This window comes from Mastomys coucha, unplaced genomic scaffold, assembly GCF_008632895.1.
Source record: "Mastomys coucha isolate ucsf_1 unplaced genomic scaffold, UCSF_Mcou_1 pScaffold22, whole genome shotgun sequence".
Taxonomy (NCBI): Eukaryota; Metazoa; Chordata; class Mammalia; order Rodentia; family Muridae; genus Mastomys; species Mastomys coucha.
Window position 1 is genome coordinate 183,984,914 of NW_022196905.1, and position 21,627 is coordinate 184,006,540.

At 37.7% G+C, this 21,627-nt stretch overlaps 1 protein-coding gene across 1 annotated transcript in view; it reads right to left on the reverse strand.

The window, feature by feature from the left end:
* Positions 1-20,258: 20,258 nt before the first annotated feature.
* LOC116069208 (disintegrin and metalloproteinase domain-containing protein 26A-like) overlaps positions 20,259-21,627 on the reverse strand; it is a 120,318-nt gene continuing 118,949 nt past the window's right edge. Inside the window, exon 3 of the mRNA XM_031339624.1 lies at positions 20,259-20,302. Coding sequence (XP_031195484.1) covers positions 20,299-20,302 — 4 coding nt within the window. The 3' untranslated portion in view covers positions 20,259-20,298. The remainder of the gene's footprint in view (positions 20,303-21,627) is intronic.

Consider the following 21,627-nt stretch of genomic DNA (forward strand, 5'->3'; position numbering starts at 1 on the left):
GCATAAAAGAAATAGGATGTCTTTAACAAGTGGAAAGAGAAAAAGTTGAAGTAATTTTACATTCAGTGTATTTGGGAGAGAAGTCATGATAGCTCCACACTTACTCCTCCCTCTCAAGAAGCTTGACTAAGTCCCACAGAGAAAAAGCAGTACCTTTTCCCAAGTATGGAAGAAAATGTCCCTGCAAATTCCAATCTGCATTCTCCCTTGTGGACACTGCTTCCGGTATTAAATCAAAGTATTGTAAAGTAGATTCTCACTACCATCACTTGTTTAATATGGCATTGATTTTGATCTGCAATTTAAAATTTCTTTCTCCGAGTGTGTGATATTTTATCAAAATGTTTGCTGAGAAATGACTTATGCTAGAAGAAAATGAAACAAAATTGTAGATATGGAAGGAAAACTCAAGAATATTTATTAGTCCAGACTCCACACTTCAAAAGTCTCTCTCTTTCTGACACATATATGTGTATGTATGTGTATATATGTATATATATATTATATATATATTATATATATTATATATATTATAGCAATATATATATATTGCTATCCTGCTTTTTGTTTTGTTTTGTTTTTTTGTTTTTTGTTTTTTTGTTTTTTTGTGACAGGGTTTCTCTGTGTAGCCCTGGCTGTCCTGGAACTCACTTGTAGACCAGGCTGGCCTCAAACTCAGAAATCTACCTGCCTCTGCCTCCTAAATGCTGGGATTAAAGGCATGCACCACCACTGCCCAGCTGCTATTCTGCTTTTTATTCTCCTTTACTTTCAGTATTTTCTTTATTTTGCTTCTAATTCTAACATGAAAAAAGAGTTAGGACTTCTACAAAAAATTTCTATACACCACCTATCTAGGCTCATCATCTTTACATTTTTCTCCAGTTAGTTATGACATTCATTCATTCATTCTTCCTTCCTTCCTTCCCTCTTTCCTTCTTTTTCTCTTTTCAGCTATTATCTGTCCATCTGTATGTCTATAATTTATCATAGATCTATCAATCTATCATTTGTCATTGATCTACCATCTATCTATCTATCTATCTATCTATCTATCTATCTATCTATCATCTATATATTTCACACATACACACATACATACACACAAACACACACACTTTCTTTTCCTGAATGACTTCAGAGCAAATTGGATATCTGATGTCTCTCATCCACAGACACTCCAGTGTGCATTTACTAAGAATAAGTATGTTCCTTTTTTTTTATCACCATAACAAAAATTTCAAAGTCAAAATATTAATCAGTATCATACTACTGTTCAATAAACAGTCTGTCTTTAGACTTTGGCAGCTGTGTCAATGCAACCTAAGGTCGTGAGCTGCACTTGATAGTCTCGTGCCTTCAGGAGTCTTTGATCTGGACCCACTTTGGCTTCTATGTGTTTCTGGCACCGACACCTGTACACACCCACTGCTATTAGGCTTTAACAGACATTTCTATTGAGATAACTCCACAGGGCTACGTATTTCTGCTGTCTCTCTGCCTTGTCTTTACTGCTGACAGCTGCTCAGAGTGGGCAAGCACAAAGCAACAGTTCTAGGCTGCCTTTTCTACCTACGGTCATTCCCTTAGTAGTGATCTCACCCTGACTTAACGACTTCAAATGCCATCTACACGATGATCACTTCCAAATGCATGCGTCCAGTTCGGAAGCTTGCTAGTCACTCAGCTGCATCACTACTGGAAGCCTTCTGCTAAGATATGTAGGTCTTCTTGTCCTGCTTGCCCCGTACACAGTTCCCGGGTCCACTCTGCAGCGCGCAGTTTGGCTTGCTATGCTTTGCTTGCTGCTGCGGACTAGCACCATTACTGTAAACTTGAGTTCTTTTATGTTCCATGTCGTTGCTATGTGGGGAGGGGCGTCCTTATTTCTATTTCTTTTGTATTAGTCACTCTAAGTAGAAAAATTATAATTGTATATATTTATGGGTTAGAAAGAGATGTCATACTCTGTGAATACAAGATAGAATAACTGAATAACTGAATCGGGCTCAGTAGCTCTCCAGGCTCCTTTTACCTGCAATTTTCTTTCTTTCTTTCTTTCTTTCTTTCTTTCTTTCTTTCTTTCTTTCTTTCTTTCTTTCTTTCTTTTTTTTGGTTTTTCGAGACAGGGTTTCTCTGTGTAGCCCTGGCTGTCCTTGAACTCACTCTGTAGACCAGGCTGTCCTGGAACTCAGAAATCTGCCTGCCTCCACCTCCCAAGTGCTGGGATTAAAGGCGTGTGCCACCACTGCCCGGCTCTGCAGTTTTCTTTAAATACTTGAATAGAATTCTCATGATTAAAAATGTTTATGCTGACCATTTCCAAATAATTCTTTTTCTCTTTCTGTAGAAGTCAACAACTACCCGGGAAGCTGCCTAACCCTGGTTATCTTTTCTAGCCAGGCGCCTAAGTCGTTCCCCATCTCCTATACTGGTAAATTTTATTTTCATGTACATTCACTCAAGCAAGAAGTTATGGGACATTATAATTTTTTTCCCTTCATCAGATTCATTAGACGGCTTGCTTGGATTTGCCACACTGAAAGATTGCAATTCCTTCCCTTTCCTTCTACAGCACGCCATCATAAACATCCCCTCCAACCACCTCCCACTGCCCTTCAAAACTGTTAAGAAATTCTGTGCCCTACATTAGAATAGATCCAGAAGATGTTTAAAACACAGTTTTATCAACACAGCTCGTGAACAAAACTACTTTTTAGTAAGGATACTTTTGTTTTAATGCTACATTATTACCCCATCACTAAGAGAGTAAAGTTTTTCTTTTAAGAATAGACAGTTTAAGTAACCTTTGATTTCCATTCTTCACTTTAAGAATAGATGTGAATTTGATTCTCTGTCAGACCTTGAGCAATTATGCTAAAATAACTAATAGTTGGATGTTTTCCTGAGAAGCATTTCATTTAATTCATAAGTTTTTTTATATGTGAGCTATGTTTAGTATTATTTGCTTTTGCTATAGAACATAATTAACTTAATGTGCTTCTAGTGAGAAAATAATGTATTTCTTTCAGGAAAATTTCTTTGGTGGCAAGAATAAAATAATTGAAAAAATGAAAATTGAAAAAATTTCAGGAAACTAAGTTTAGAAATTAAAATTTATTTTTAAGTTTCCCTAAGCTAGTCTTTTTTTTTTTTTTTTTTTTTTTTTTTTTTTTTTTTTTTTGGTAAATAATATTTGACCTAAATCTGCAGTTTTATTTTCCTTTGCCCTCATTTTCTTTCTCCTATTATTTATCTGTTTTTTTAAATACACAAATAAATTAGAATTGACTATTTCAGTTAACTAGTAAAGAAATTACCTTTCTATATTACTTTTGAGGTACAAAATAAATAAATCCATATAGATAGAACACTGGATAGCCATATGCAGGAACTGGCCACAAGGGTGACTACCTGGAGGTATGGATGTCTTATTGAGTTTTTAAAATGACCAGAATTGAATACCAGCAGTGTTTGCTTTCATTTTCATTGATACTAAAGCCTACAGTATTATACACAGAGTCACAGATACACACACACACACACACACACACACACACACACACAGAGAGAGAGAGAGAGAGAGAATTAAAGCTAACCAAGGAAATGAAAGACACAACAATGAAAACTTTAAGATACTGAAGATTTGAAAACTGACTATAGAGATACTAAAAGACGGAAACACCTCCTATGCCTACAGTCTGAACAGTTAATTTTGTGAAAATGGCTATCCCACCAAAAGTGGGATTAAATAGATTAAATGCATCCCCCATAAATGTTACAAGCCAATCTTCATATATTGAATTCTTTTAAGTACAACAGGAACTTGCCAATTAGTCATCCATTCTGTGATGAGGGCAGCCTCTTCTGGAGACATCCATGGAAGTGTGGTCCTCGAGTCAGTGTTGCAGTTGTATAAGGAGATACTGGCTTATTTGTTTACCAGAATTGTTGACTCTAGGGCAGAGACATATACTTTCTCCACTTATCAAGCTGAGGTGATAATAAATCATGGACCAATTAGAGGTATAGGGTGTTAATAAAACACACATCAAACTATCTGGAATTGTAAGCTTATATTCTAGGCTAAATAGAAAATGTCATCATTCTTCAGAAAATTTAATTGCTTAACCTCCGGTGATGTTATAAAATGGAATAGATGGCCATTTTTGAAGAATTATTACCAACAGTATTTAGAATGCTTTTCCTAAAAAAGCTTGCTTCTATAAAACGTCCTTCTCTTTCTAGTGTCAACAATGAGATTCTGTTTTACATAAAAATTACAGTTTATCAGGGAATTTATTAGGGGGAATTTGTTTAATATAACACTTCATCATAGGGTTTTACACTGATCTTCTCAAGGACATTTAAAATTATATATTCCACCCTCCTCACAAGACTGATAGGGAAGAGCCTGACACTGGGGATCCATATTTTAATTAGCAACATTTTTTCTGAAACTCAGTGGCTTGTTACACTACCCAATATATATACATATATACACAATTATATTTAAATTATGTATATATATATACATATAATTGCACATAATTATACATTATATTATATATTATTATTATTATTATTATATTATAATTATATTATAATTGTACATATAATTATACATTTTAATTGTACATATATATATACAATTAAAAGACAGAAACACCATTTTCCGTAACATCTTGGATATTTATGTTTTGTAATGCAAGGGACAGTATAGTGTATGGAAATTATGCAGCCTTCTTGCTTTTCTTGCCAGCCCATGACTTCTGACCAACCAGCCTTTCAGAGCACAGTGTTGTCTCCAGACACAGATGGAACCCACCAACTCCTCTGATTTTGATGATTTAAAATGTTAATTACTGAGGCTAATATCAGTTACTGCAATGTACTGAGGAGGAAAGAACATAAGTTTTCAATTCAAACATGAGTTTGTTATAAATATCTTAAATTCTCTTAGAGACAAAGGAGAATTTGATATTGACACACAGTACTCTGACATCCCAGTGTTTCTTTTTAAATTAAAATACTTCCTATATGAAAAATGAAAGGTTTCCAAATTCAGTGTGGAATATTAAAAGTGTCTATTTTAGCACACGAGGTACTTGGCATTTAAACCTTTCGGCAGTTGCACCTGTTGGAGATGATCTAAAACTGAGAGTAAATGGAACATTTCAAAGAATGTGGGGACATCCATAGAAAACTTGCTTTATTAGTCAATTTAGTATCAATTATGGTGTCAACGTATTTGTAGATGTTGAATGCAATGTAATGAAATTGACCTAAACTAATACAAAACCTCATAGCAGCTCCTGCAGTTTCCCATAAAGGAGCCTATTGAATGAATGGTCCTTAAAAGTTCATGTAATTGACTTAACGCTAATTTCTCTCACTCTCTGATTTTCAGTGGGTTCCATGGAGTGATTAAATGCAGAGAACTATGAATGGACAATAGGCCACAGATAGAAAAAAGCTGGGCAATGTGGTGCCAGTCAATACAGGGAAGTCACCAAATGTCTCAGGATTCATTTAGTATGCACTTAAGAAAACGTGTATTTGTCATTATGTTAACTAACCAAGGTAGTTTTAAAATACTGCCATGGGATAGCCCCATCCTTATTGTGTAAATTTCAAAATTTTGATGGAATTTGTAGTTTTACATTTACAAAAGAAATTTTCAGAGTAATTTTATCCCCATGGTTTAAAATATGTCCTGAGTCTTTAGATCTTGTTTATTGTTCGTTCTTTTGAACTTTTCTCATGGTTGGCTGTATTTCTGTTGTTGTTGTTGTTGTTTTTTTTTTTTTTTTTTTAAATATCATCAGATCTTTTTATTTTTTCAGAGCTAAGGACCAAACCCAGGGCCTTGTCCTTGCTAGGCAAGTGCTCTACCCTGAGCTAAACTCCCAACCCCTGTATTTCTGTTTTTTATGTTGAAGTCCACACAATGGCATTTCCATAATATTCTGGTTTGCTGAGCTGCATGTTTTATAGGTCGTTTCTGTTTCTTCTTGAGATGTAGGAGGGTTTTTTTTTTTTATCTTTACAAAATATAGTATCAAAATTAATATACTGGTTGCTATTTCAGGATTTTAAGTTAATTTATCTGCATGTAATTACTATTATTATTTCTATTATTGCTATTATTATCATTATTTTTAAAGCATCTCTCTTTCAAATACCTTACTGGTATAGTCTGAACCCAAATAAATGGCTTTCCATCAGTGACTGTTTACCACGTTTAAGTAAATAAAAATAAGTTGTTTGGAAACTTAAATACACCCACAGAAAGAAGCAAATATATAAATGCTGAGCTCAGAAGAAATTCCTGATCTGTGAAATGTGACATAGCAGGTGTTTTGTTTTCTCCTTCTGACCCTCAGTGGTTCCACTCACTGGAATGAACAGGTTTGGATTTTTGCTGAGCACAAAGCAATTTCTTTGGCAACTTTCTACATAGGGCCAGAGAGCAAAAATTGAAAGCAGAAAGTGACTTTGTTTAGTATTCTCAGTAGCACAAAGATGCCATTGAATTGTTCCTCTGTGCAGCAAGGAACTGTTTAGCTGCATTGTGGCTTTTAGAATAGAGATTTTAATTATGCATTTAGTAGTGTTGTACATTTGCCTGGCTTCTCAGAGCTCCTTGCTTTATTTTTGACATGATAATTCACTATCAGTGCACTAAACTTCAAATTCCCTAGCAGATGATCGAAACTTTTGAAGATATAGTAGCAACAGGCTACTTTATCATGGATCTTTTCAATATAAAAAAAAAAAATCTCACGGGCTCTATGAAAACAATAGGTTTATTTAGATTTTTAACCCTTAATTAACTCTTATACCAGTCAATATTTGACTTGGTAAAATTTAATTAAGAAAGAGATTTATGCAAAGAAAGAATTAACATAGTATTGGAGAAGATGGGCTGAAATACTTAATTCATGTGGAAGTCAGTATTCTGGGAGCGCAATGACTTAACACTTTTTTTTCCTAGAAATCTCAGAATTTGAACTACAGGAAGTAAGTATCTAGACAGAGGAAAAAGGGGTGTCTTTGATTTAAGGATAGGAGTATGCATTTTTCTTCCATAATTTATTTATTTTTATTCCCATTACACCCCAATTGCAGCCCCTTCTTCCTTTTTTCCCAGTCCTACCCTTACAAATCTCTCCTTCCATTACCCTTCCCCTCCTTGAAAGGAGGGCCCCTTGGGCACCACTATTCCCTGGGACATCTAGTCCCAGCAGGACTAAGCACTTCCCCTCCCACTGAAGCCTGACCAGGCAGGAAGGGGAAAGGAATCCAAAGACAGGCAACAGAATCAGGGACAGCCCCTGCTCCAATTCTTAGAGGTCTCACATGAAGACCAAGCTTGAGAATATCATCCTGAGTGAGGTAATGCAGACCCAGAAGGTGAGGCATAGTATGTACTCACTTATAAGTGGACACTAGCCATAAAATGAAGGATACTCGTGCTACAATCCACAGATGCCACCCCCCAAAGAACTGGGTAGTAAGGAGAGTCCAAGAGAGGACGTGTGAATCTCACTCAGAAGGGAAAACAAAAACAGTCATTGGAGGTGAATGGAGAAAGGGAACTGGGTAGGAAAAGGGATGCTGAGGGGTATGGAGGTGTTGGGAGAAATGGCATGGGAGAGGACTGGAAGTGAGTATGGGCATGAGGGGCATCTCTGGGACTAACTGGAGACCTGGGATAGCAGAGACTACAGACACTTTATGGAGTGACCCTAGCTGAGACTCATACCAGTGGGGGATAAAGAGACTGAAGTGGCTATTTGCTGAAGCCAGTCAGGACTTCCAGAGTCTTCAACCCCAAATGTGTCCTGCCTACAAGTTGTGCAGAGAAAAAGAAGAAGCAGAAAATGAGTGAACAGCCAACCAATGACTGACCCAACATGAGACCCATCCTTTGGGAGAGAGCCAACCCTTGACACTATTCATGATACTCTGCTTGCAGATAGGAGCTGTCTCCTGAGAGGTTTCATCCAAAAGCAGATAGAAACAGATGCAGCACTCCATAGCCAAGCATCAGGCAGAGCTCGGGGAGTCTTGGACAAGAGTGGGAGATAGAACTGAGCCAGCTGGAGATGTCAAGGATATCATAAGAAGACCCACAGAGTCAACTACTCTGGGACTCTGGGAGCGCTCAGAGACTGAACCACCAACCAAAAGGCATGCAGGAGTAGTCTTTCTGTGGATGACATTTTAGAGATTGCTTGCTCCAGTGTAGACATACTTCCTCCCTTCCAATACTTGGAGTCACTTTTGAAATGAGTATTTCCTCAAGCCATGCCAACTAAAAGGTGCAACTGATCTCTCCTTTGAAGCAAACATTCCTCCTCACAACCTTTTTCCAGCCCTGTGGATGCCTCTGTGGTGGTACCCCTTAGTGTCCCATGCTTGGTTTATCCTAAGAGCTCCTTAATGGGCTTCCTGACCCTAGTATGCCCCATCTTAAAGGCATCTGACATACTAGAACACATCAGATAAATGGTCCTCAAATGACTCTACATCACGTCATCAACCACCACTCTCAGAATTGTCTTAAAAGCCTGGATTGTCACTTAAGGCTCTCTACCTGCTGACTGTAACTGTAATTTTTCACTCACCTTTCCCACCCCATAGAAATAGTCTCCTTCAGTGAGGCTCATCTATGCTTTTCATTAAACATGGCTTGGACATTTCCGACTCCGTGTTTCTCCTTATCTTCAAATGTATTCTTCCTACCATTATAAATATGATCTCTTCTTTGTCATGGTAATTCACATCTTTCTTTGAAGCTGCATATTTTTTCTGTGCACTCAAGGAAAATTGTAAAAATTGGAGTGATTCTTGTATCTGTAAAATCTTACAATACTATTTTATTGTCTCATCTGTATTTATATACATTATATTGTCCTGTTATTAACTTTGATATTTGTCTATTCTGCTATTTTCTCAAAGAACAGTAATGAATACTAATGACATTTGTTTGAATATTAGTTTCTAACTGATATCTGAATTTAATAAGTGCTTAATTAAATACTTCCTCAGCTAATCAAATGGAAAATGAAATTAGATCTCCTAAGGCAGGACTAAATTTGAAGATTTTTTTTCTTGTTAATACCTGAGCCAGTAAAAGTTAGTACTAATTCCTAAATTATAACATCAAGTTTAAGCCTGAAATTTAAACCTCAAACACTGAATCTATCCCACTCATCCACTGTCCATAACTAATGTTTGGCAACACAAACTTAGTCAGCCAGGAACAGAAGTGAGGTCATCAAACTATAGACATTTAAAACCCAAAAATTCCTTTTGTACTTTCCATTGTTTCAGCACTCTTCAGTTCCCAGGATGGCAGCACAGTAATGAAGCAGTATTTATTTTCTTTCCATATTTTGGGTAATTTGCCTGCTATCATTTAGTTTCTCTTCTTTTTTTTTTTTTTTTTTAGTTTTTTCGAGACAGGGTTTCTCTGTATAGCTCTGACTGTCCTGGAACTCACTCTGTAGACCAGGCTGGCCTCGAACTCAGAAATCCACCTGCCTCTGCCTCCCAAGTGCTGGGATTAAAGGCTTATGCCACCACGACCCGGTTTAGTTTCTCTTCTTATAGGAAGCTACTGCAATAATATTTAGTTATCTCCTCACTGTATTGATGGAGTACCTGGTTCAGAACCTCTTGGAAAAGGAGAAAGGTACATGAAAGAAAGTAACACAAACATGATTCTTGCCTGTGAAACACCAAGTAATTATGAGTTTTATTTCATCAAATAAGTGATAGTTTTCATGTCATTTAATTTATATCTTAAATATAAAATAGATCTCCATTTTGCATGTGACAGTGTTGCTATACCTTTTATAAAGTGTACCAAAATATAATTATGGTTTGTAAAATAGCCATTCTCTAAGAACAAACTAAGATAAAGAGTAAAGATTGTTCTCAGTGGACTAGAGGGATGGCTTAGCAGGACAAGGTGCTTGCCACCTAATGATGTAAGCCTGACTCCTAAACTCAATAGGACCCATATTAAAGATGGAAAAGAGAGGTGAACTGATTCCACAAAGGTATGCTCTGACTTCCATTCATACACACATGCATCAGCACATACATCACACATACCCAATAGTAATAATAAAATAAAAACAAAATTAAAACCTTTTTGAAAACTGATTCTCAGTAGGAATCAATCTGTAAAGTGGTCATATTAACAACCACACCCCTATATTTTTTGCTTTGTTTTTGAAATAGGGTCCTACTCTATAATGCAGACTTGTTCCAAACTCATTATGTAACAAGGCTGGTCTCGAACTCCTGCTAATCCCTTTTCTTCAGCCTTCTAAATCCTGATAGTATGACATGAGCCACCATGCCATTTTCTTCCTTTCTTTTAAACTCTGCTACTATGTAATAAAATATTGAAATACTCAAAAGACTTTAAGATCAAATCACACATATTTTGCTTCCTGCTTTATGGAAAACCTTTTCTCATACTGAATGAGATGATTTAATATTTAAGTACGAATTTATTACAAATATATTACATGATTCAATATGGAAAGCCATTGTTTTGTCCCTTTATTTTTGGCTTTAAGTCCCTTATCAAACTATCCACCTTTTATGAAATTTCTTTGCCCCCCTCAAAGTCCTATCTTTTCATGCAGGATGATGCCTCCAGCTGAAACCACTTTGCAAGAATCCCATTTCTAGGAATATTTCATTCATTAATTGTTTCAAGACTATGGGTTTTTACCTAGCCAAATAATAGAGTTTTTATTAGACAAGATCCTACCCCAACAAGCTGGTAAAGAAAAAAATCTTATTTATATTGTACAGTGCTATGTATATTGTACAAAGCTAGCATATATTTTTTGTTCACAACTGATAATTTATGGAAGGCCAAACACATGTAGTTTGTTTGGTATAATTAGATGCATTAACCATTTTTCTATGGCTACAACAAAATGCCCCAAAGCTCAATAACTTACAAAGAAAGGAGGTCATAAGGAAGTTCCACTTTTTACAAAGTACCAGCTCTGGTAAGGGTCATCATTGCCAAATCATGCTGAAAGTAGAGGACAGACAGAAAGCAGACATGGAGAGATAGGAAGCCATAGACTGGGGCAAGGACCACTTATAACAACATTCTCATGGAAACAAATAGGACTACTGTAATCCCTTCAAATGACAGCACTTCCTGATGGCTAAAGACCTTTACCAGGTCCTGCCATGTAGAGGACATAGCACTCCTTACCTTGTAACACTGCGAAACAATCTTCTAACACATGAACCATTATGAAACACACAGAAACGATTGTTGGAGTTGTAGCCCTTGGCATATGGTTGTACTTTCTGAGGTAAAATGTGTCCAACAAGCAAAGAAGAAAACAAAGGCGGTGAAAAGCAGTGACTGCCATAGGTATGTAACAAAGGCATCAGTCGCCGCAGAACACAGGTGTGATGGCTCTTTTCTTGGTACAGGGATGACCAAGAATGCCTGCGAAGTGATATGGAAGTTCATTGCTTTAATTTGCTAAATCTAATGAAGATGGAGTCTCTCTTAAACCAATTTCATTGAGGAATTGTGACTTTCTGCTCTCTCCAGTACTCTGATGATCTGGCTTCTGTAAGAATATACCAATGTTTTTCTAGATCTCCATGAAAAACAGCTATCTGATACTGGCCTGCATCGGTGAAGAAGCAACCAAGCCTTAGTGAGGCCCTGGGCACTAGCATAGACTTATAAACCACATTAGCCCATCAAGGCAATTGATATAAAAAGGATAGAACCTGCATTAGTTTCAAAGACATGCTATGTGCTAATTGTATTGTCTTCGCAGTCTACATGTGCCCTGTGTGTAAATCATACAGCAGTCTCTGGTTTTCAATGGCTGTTCAGCATCTTAATTAGTAGGAGCTGTGGAAAAGCCCAGTCTTGGTGACACAGATGTCTATGTTTAACAGGCATCCAGTTGTGAACAAACATAAACAAACCTTTGGTAAACTATGGATAAATGTGACCATTAATTTTGCAGTCTCCTTGCATGCATTATTATTTATGACTCTCCCCAGTGTGCCATGCTGATTGGAAATGCACTCGGAGTTGACTACTCACAGGTGAAATTCTCTTCCTGTGTGGTCTTGTAATAGAAAGGATGAAATAAGGCTGAGAGCTGTTACTAAGTTATAATCACTGATCAGTGTAGATGACAACATGGGCACCTCTCCTCATTTGCTGGGTATCTACATTCCATATAGTCACCGTCTATGTCAACACAGAAATTCTGAGGTTTGCTTACAGGACAGACATGCATCAAAAATGAGTGACTTGGTGCTCCTTGGGAGCCACAAAGAACATTTCTGTTCCCACATGATATTTGTAGTTAGTCCACACTTGAGAGTCTACCCTAGTTGAGACACTTCAGTGACATCATCTATAGCTACCAGCTATTGTTCTGCCCCTAGAATTTTTTTCATCATTACCAGCATCTGATCTGAGGTGTACATTTAACAAGGAAAAATTGTACAAGACACAAAATCCTGTAGTTGGTATTGCATCATGTTGCTTTCCTGAAATACATCCTGTCGTGTGTTTGTGTGCAGAGAGGTCTTTGTATGTACAGGTTTATTCTCTTTGAAATTAGAAACTTCCCACGCACCTCTTACTGAAGATTATGTGCGTGTGCATGTATGTGTGGGCGAGCATGCATGTGTGTGTGTGTGTGTGCGCGGGCGCGCGCACGTGTGCACACATGCATGTGCATGCTAATGACACGGACTTTTAAAAAATTACTTCCTTTGAAGCAGTTGAATGCATGCCTTTGTCTTTCATACACACAGTGTTTCTCTGTGTCAGTCGGCCCTTTCACCCCATCACAGAAGTCTGAAAAAGTGGAGCTGAAGCAAAGGTGTGGAGGAGACAAGGTGGAGAAAAAAAAGACAAGGGTAAAATCAGTAGGGGAGAGCAGCAATAGAAAGCTCAGGAGGAGTTCGTCAGAGGGCTCTGCATAATAGTAGTGGCTTCAAGAGGATGATTTTGGATGCTCTGGAAACACAGACCCTCGACAGCAGGTGGTCAACTGCCTGCCTGTCAGCACTCTTGTCTCCTAGGGGCTGTTCACTGACATTTAAATGATTGTTTTACATTTTCCTTTACAATAATTTCTAATTATGCAAATTTGAAGAGCGCTCCATTTCTTCTTTCACAGCACCGCTGTCCACTCGGAGCTTTTCATGCTTCCCTGTGACTCTGTATCCACCACCCTCACAAAGCATTGAAGATGCCATGTGGCTCTATGTCCTGGTGGTCAAAGTGGACTGTTCACAAACGAAGTGTCTTGGATTGTTCAGTTCTTATAAGTTATGTAATGATACACATAGCATGACAGAACTAATACACGACCTGTATATAAACTCAATATTTGCAGTAGGATCAAAGGTAGGATGTTCTATAACTTATTCTTTTATAAGAAGACACAGGGGGAAAAATAAACCTTAAAATCTTTACAAGGTGCTAGAGAGATGGACCAATAGTTAAGAACACTGGTTGCACTTCCAGAGGAAGTTTCCCAGCACCTGCAGGGCAACTCACAAGCATCTGTAACTCCAGTCCTGGGGGGTGGGAGGAGCTCAACGTCCTTTTATGCCCTCTTCAAGCATTGCACACACATGGTGCAAAACCAGTCAAATAAGCAAAACACTCATACATAAACAAACAAATAGACAAATAATAAGATATCCAGGGATTATTTTAAAATTCTTCCTAACTTTAGGAGACAAGACCAGAGGCACCAGTCTGTTGGTAGTTTGATTTGAACAGGCCTCATGCCTTTATAAAAACAAGTACTTTTTGGTGTAAATCGATAAGAAATTACATGTACAGGGATATGAATCTGTGACTTTTGATGCTAGCAAAGATGGAACGCCTTTGAATAAATAGGATAATAATAGATTTTCTATGGCTGTTTCAATCAGTAGGCGATGAAGAGATGGTCATTCATTTTGTACACTGCATGCCCTAGGTTAGTATTTTCTAGATCTTTCTAGATCTTTCCTTTCCACTCACTCATTGCTGATTTTACCTTTCCTTGCCCTCATTGTATAAGAAAAATCTTCAGTGACACTCAGCTGCTCACTGCCTAGATTTTTTTTTTTTCCAGAGCAAACGGCCTGCATTAAACTCAGGTCTTTTTTATTTAGAAGATATATGACTTTAAAAGCATGATAGGGGGTCACTGCCTAGATTTTGAGTGCAGAAAAAAAATTACACACTTAAAATGGATTAGAGTGTTTCACCACACATTGTCTTGGATAAAAAAACCCTGCTAGGAGCAGACGGCTCTAATTAGAACGTGCTCCTGTGGCAAGGAATTTGATTAGAAATGAGAAAGTTATAAATTCTTCATAGGAAAAAATTTTCTGATAAAATTAAAAATTACCTGTATTTCATGGATATTCTTTCTGTTTTTTATTCCACAATGTCCCTGAGACTAAATTGTGTGATACAAAGATATATTATCAAGCATGAAAAAATTAAATTGGTTAACAGAAAATGTATTAAAAATGTATTAGATTAAAAATAGATTTAAAAGGACAATTGTTCAATATAAAATCTAGAAGCAGCCATTTCTTCTACAATTGGTTTGTATAATAATTTCATGTTACATGTCAAAAACTACCCTTCTTAAAAAATGTTATTATTATGTGTGTGCATGCGTTCATATATGCATGCAAAAGCACATACGTGGAGATCACATGACAACTTCATGGAGTTACCATCTCCTACAACCTTTACGTGGGTTATAAAGGATTTAACCATTAGCCAGGATTTCATATTACATGGGTTATACAGGATCTAACCTAAGTTGTTAGGACTTCATAACACATGGGTTATATGAAATCCATCTCTTTCATAACTTCTGTTAGTCTCACTGTGTCTTTGTGTAGTTTCTGTTTCCATGATCTGTCCATTGCAGAGAGTGGGGTGTTGAAATCTCCCACTACTATTGTGTGCGGTGTAATGTGTGCTTTGAGCTTTAGTAAAGTTTCTTGTATGAATGTAGATGCCCTTGCATTTGGAGCACAGAGGTTCAGAATTGAAAGTTCTTCTTGGTAGATCATACCTTTGATGAATAGAAGTGTCCTCCCTTTTCTTTTTTGATCACTTTAGGGTGAAAGTAAAATTTTATTCAATATTAGATTGGCTACTCCAGCTTTTTTTCTTGGGATCATTGGCTTGGAGAATTGTTTTCCATCCTTTTATTCTGAGGTAGTGTCTGTCTTTGTCACTCAGGTAGGTTTCCTGTATGCAACAAAGGTTAGGTCCTGTTTATGTACCAAGTCTGATAGTTTATGTCTTTTTATTGGGGAATTGAGTCTGTTGATATTAATAGATATTAAGGAAAAGTAATTGTTGCTTCCTGTTATTTTTGTTGTTAGAGTTGGAAATCTGTTCGTGTGGCTATCTTCTTATAATTTTGTTGGAAAATTACTTTTTTTTTTTTTTTTTGGTTTTTCGAGACAGGGTTTCTCTGTGTAGCCCTGGCTGTCCTGGAACTCACTCTGTAGACCAGGCTGACCTCGAATTCAGAAATCTACCTGCCTCTGCCTCCCAAGTGTTGGGATTAAAGGCGAGCGCCACTACTGCCCAGCCACTTTTTTGCTTATTCTAGGACATAGTTTCCCTCCTTGTGTTGAAGTTTCCCATTTATTACCCTTTGAAGGGCTGGATTTGTGGAAATATATTGTGTAAATTTGGTTTTGTCATGGAATATAATTTTTATATGTGCATTTTAATGTGAACCTGTATGCAAATTCTAAGAAACTAAAATGGAGCCAATGAGAAGGGAAAAGAGATTTTAAGGGTGAAGAGTTGGGGATAATAGAACCCATAGTATGAATGTGGAAGCAGAATTATCTGAAGGGGGAGGATTTAAGAAGTACTTCGGGAAGGAGAATGAGTTGGAGGAGCAAAGCGAGTGGAGGAGGGTCAAACTCAGCTAAATGCGTATGAAAATGCCCTAGGGAAAATTGCTGTGTTGTATGCTAATTAAGCATAAAACAAGCTAAGTAAAATTGTGTGAATAAAATAGTATGAGGAAAAGTGACTCTTGCATTGTCTCTTCTATGAGAGTGTAAATTATTATGCCACTATAGAAAACACTATGTAGGGGCTGAAAATTTTCAACTAGTACCTTATGGTTCAGCAATCCTATTTTAGGGAACACACAGAGAGTACTTGCAATCATGGTCTTGAGGACATGTCTACATCCCCATGTCACTGCTGCATTGGGTACAACAACAAGCTACCCAGTTGTCTGTGTGCAGATGGATGGATAAGGAAATGTGGTACCTGCACACTCTGAATATTCTTCAGACTTCATAAGATTTGAAGAACATTATACTAATTAAAATAAGCCAGACAGAAAGGCAAGTAAGACATAATCCAACTTAGAGCAGGAATTGAACACAAGCCTATTGAAGCAGAGAGCACAACGCTAATTCCCAGGGCCTTGGGGAAGAGGCAGAAGGAAGATATTGTCAAAGGGTACAGGGTTTGACATACAAAATATTGTGGTCTCAAGACACACATAACATAATGCACACAGATAAAATTCCATAGTAAGATTAAAGATTAGATGAGGCAGATATTATGTCAAGATTCTTGTTGCATAAACACTCATGCACACACACAAAGGCAGTTTTTTGGAAGTCATGGCTAACTTTAAAGCACGGTTTATGGTCATGGGTTCTAGTCTGTACTTTCTTTCAAACTCATTAAGATGTCTTTAAAATAAATATATACAGTATTTGATGCCTCCCAATCCTGCTTCAGCAGAAAGACAAAAATAAATCATGTGACTAGGAACAACTCATCATAGGAAGAGTAGTAGAGAAAACTAGAATAATGTGATGAATGCATATGACCATATAAAAAGAAAATCAAGAGTTGTGAAAATACCCCAGAATTCCCATGTTACAGCTTCCCCTTCAATTAGGGGTCACACAAGTGGGAAATTGTTCTATTATTTAAGTGGATGCTAGGACATTTAAAGTAGATTAGGAAACCCTTAAGAACACTTGTTCTATCGAGCCTTCATAGGACCAAGGACCTCTCCTTCCACTTGTGCATGACATATGCAGCTGGAGCCACGTATACTCCTTTGTTGATGGCTTAGTCCCTGGGAGTTCTGGGGGGTCTGATTGGTTGATATTGTTGTTCTTCCTATGGGGTTGCAAACCCCTTCAACTCCTTCAGTCCATTCTCTACCTCCTCTTTTAGGGACCCCGCGCTCAGTCTAATGGTTGGCTGCTAACATCCACCTCTATATTTGTAAGGCTCTCGTAGAGCCTCTCAGGAGATAGCCATATCAGGCTCTTTTCAGCAGGCACTTCTTGGATAGATGCCCTAGTGTAGGGGAATCAAGGGTGGGGAGGTGGGAGTGGGGGGTGGGTGGAGGAACACCCTCATAGAAGCAGGGGGAGGGAGAATGTGATAGGGCGTTTCTGGGAGGGAGGGAAATAGGAAAGGTGGATAACATTTGAAAAGTAAATAAAGAAAATATCCAATAAAAATACTTTTCTTCTTTGTGAAAATAAAAATTAGCATTTCTGTCAAAAAAAAAAAAAGAACACTTGTTCTTTATGCATTTTCACAAAACTACAACAACCAACAAAACAACCATGACAACTTGTGGACCAGACTGTGTGGCACTTTCTTGATTGATGATTGATGGTGGGAGGGGCTTGGTTGATGGTAGCTCAGTGTGATTGATGACGATCTGTTTAGTGGTCCACAGTCCAATAAGCAAGTTGTCCAAGTGAGCCACCAGGAGCAAGCCAATAAGCAGTGTATGACCATGGCATCTCTGTTCCAGTTCCTGCCTTTAGTACCTGCCTTTCAGTCATAGCACATGATCTGAGAATTGCAAGTGGAAATAGTCTCTTTCCTTCTTAAGCTGCTTTTGATCTTTGTGTTTTATCACAATAGTAAAAACCAAACTTGAAGCAATTATTATCTATATATAATACATTATGGTAGAGACTTGAAAATGAGTTTTTCAGTTTCTATCTTATATGAGTAACAAATTCGAGCATACCACATTCAAACATAAATCTCTTATTATATCCCATCTATGGCCAAAGATAGTGATACTGATACTGTTTCCCTAAAGCACATGCTATCCACTCAAAATAAAACTTTCAACATTAATACATAACTCACATAGATGTTATATATACATATATATTGAAGATGACTTATTCAATAGGTAAGTAAAAAACACACTGTTTGGTGGAGAGACATTTACAGCCCATTATCTTCATAAAAGAAGATACTTCATAAAATAAGTACTTAAAATATGATGGTTAGGATAAACCCCAGAGCAGTTTGTGTTGTCTCTGGGTTTTGATAGGAGACATTGTGTTTGGACGTAGGGAGATTAGGAAGATTTCCAACAAGGAAGCATCAATTCAAAGGGCCTTAAATATAAATGGGACTTTTGACATGTAAGAAATGAATGAGATAGGGGGTTCTCAAGCAGACAAAAGAGCAAAAATAATGTTTAAATCAAGGCTTTGAATTTCTTAATGCTGGGGACTTTCTTACCTGAGGGTCCATGGCTCCCTATGCAGGCATGCTGCTACTAAGCTACATTTCTAACACACAATGCTGTATGTTTTGAAAGAGTGTCCAACTTGTTACAGCACTATTGTTTCCACACTTAACCTATTTGCAAACTGACACATCCAGAATAACAAATTGAAACTTATAAAATAAACCATAAAAATTAGTTCTTTGGGATTTTTTTAAAATTATTTTTTACATTCCACACATTGCCCCCTCCCTCCTGGTGCCCCTCTTCACAGTTCTTCATCCCATTCACCCTCCCATTTGCCTCTGAGAGGGTGCTCCCCATCTCCCCCACCCTGTATCCCCCTTCCCTGAAATCTCAAGCCTCTACACGATTAGGTGCATCCTCTCCAACTGAGACCATAAAAGGCAGTTCTCTGCTACTTATGTGCTGAGGGCCTGGGGCCAATCCTTGTGTACTCTTTGATTGGTGCCTTGTCTCTGGGAGCTCCCAGGGGTTCATGTTAGTTGAGACTGTTGGTCTTCCTATGGGGATGGCCTCTCCTTCAGCTCCTTCAATTCTTCCCTTAACTCTTCCATAGGGGTCCCAGACCTCAGTCCAGTGGCTTTCTGTATTTGCATCTGTCTCAGTCAGCCGCTGGTAGAGTCTCAGAAGACAGCCATGCTATGCTTCAGTCTGCAAGCACATCATAGAATCAGTAGCAGTATCAGGCTTTGGAGCACCCCACCTCCCATGAGGTGGATCCCGAGTTGGGCCAGTCACTGGACAGCCTTTCCTTTAGTCTCTGCTCCATTTTTGTACCTGCATTTCTTTTAGAATAACTCTGGGTGAGAAATTTTGACAGTGGTTTGATAATCCTGCCTCTCCATTTGGGGCTCTATCTAGCTATTGGAGATGGTCTTTTCAGGTTCTTCCTGCTTTTCGCCATTTTTGTCCCTCCCTGTAAGTGGGTGAGATATATAACTTGCTCCTAACTTACAGAGTACAAGAAACTGGGGGAATTCCTCTAAAGTCACTGTTTTGCCCCCTCCCTACTATTGACTCTCCTACCCACCTTTACAAGCTCTGAAAAAGTAAACAGCCTAGTGCAGGAGACAAAGAAAGAAACCAAGGACAGTGCATGGTCATAAGCTAGCAAGGACTTGGAGCCTTCCCTCTGCCACCGTAGAAGGAGCTGAATCTACCCAAACCACACATACTTGGAATGTCAAAGCTTCCTTCCCCTCTAGAGCCTGGCGGACGATCTCCATCATGGTTGACAATCTGATTGCAGTATGTCAAGAGGTGACCGAAATGAGAAACACAGCTGAGCGCTGTCCAGGTTCTTGCCCCTAGAAATATGGAGACAATCAATGTGTGTCATTTTAAGAGCTGACTGTATTTTTTTTTTTTTTGTTACCCAGCAGAAGATAACTAGCATAAGCTTTGAGTCTCTAAGAAGTCTAATTGAATATTGGTTTGAGTGTCGTCAGAGGCCAAAGTTGGACAAAGGAGACAAACTAAGCTACCTGCCTGGTTAAGGATCTCCCAGTCCAACGTGGGAGAAGGGGGGTGAACCCATTCCACACACACTGCTTTTTGCTTTTTGAGCCCTCTTGGCATACATGCTTTCTGATTACAAGGTATAAACCAATTAGAGGGCAATATGGGACAAACTTACTTTCTTTTAAAGCAAATATCAGGTCCAGCTTCACTGCTGTTACCTGCAGGTAGAATTCTTTGTTAAATGTAACCATGCGGTTTTCAATTGTAACAGCTAGAACAAAAAGAGCATCTGTTAGTGATGATTGGAGACAAGCTTAGAGGTCTCAGTGAATTTAAAAATAAACTTCTGGTGCCCTGCTTAAAAATCTTCATTTTCATTTGGTTCTGATTTTCTATCCTCTCTTTTTATCTTTAATAGAATCAGTGATTTTTTTTTTTTTTTATCGCCATGCAGATACATAGAAAGGCGAAGTGAAGCCCTGGTCCTCAAGGGTTTCATACTCAAATAGCTTGCTGGGAAAAAACTGAGAAGCACATTTGCTTTCACCATGAAGAGAGACTTTATTTTAGGAAGAGAATAGAAATGAGGCTCTTAAGAAGGACTAGGAGGTCTATGTTTTAAATTGCATTCTCCTTCTCCCACTGACTCATATTTTAACCTCCATAAATTCAGTATTGATGTGTGATTTCTGAAGTGTTTTGGGAAATAAAATGTCATGTGAACAGAAAAGCTCTTGGGGAAAAAATTCAGTGTAGGTATTATATTAGAATGCCTATTTGAAAAAGTCAGATCATAAGATCTAAAACAGCAACAGCAACCATATATATATGACATATATATGTGGCATATTGGTTTCTCATAATAGAACTATATTTTTCTATATTAATAACTATTTTTCAGTGTTCAGGATGAAAAAAACATTTCTTTCATTTGAAACTTAGTTATAGCTAGGCATGGTAATGCATACTTATAATCCCACCATGTAGGAGGCTGAAGGCAACCAATCATCATAGGTTTGAGGACAGCTTGGGATTTAGAGTGATCTGTTCGTTCAAAAAAGCAAAGGAAACAGACGGAGGATAAGAGGCATTTTACAAATATACTGGTGAATACTTATACACACCAGATACTAGATTTTTCTGAGTTACTCACTTTTGGGGAGGTGTGGTAGTACAAGCTTTATTTTCAGTATTCAGGAAGCAAAGGCAGGTAGATTTCTATGAGTTCACAGTAGCTTTGTCTACATTGAGAGTTCAGGGCCAACCAGGGCTACACATTGAGACACATCTAAAAAAAAATTAACCATTCTTGTTAGCATGTCTTGAATTTTAAAATAAATGTCCTAAAAATTTATTTTTTATTTTGATAGTTAATTCTTATGTTTTCTGCTTTTTTGTTTATTTTCATTCTCAGTAATCATTAAATTGTTAACCACCTGTTACTATCCCTCATCTTTTCTCCATTTTCTGATGAAACCTTTTCCTCCCAACAAGTCTCAGCCTCCCAACAAGTCTCAGTCTCTCTCTCTCTCTCTCTCTCTCT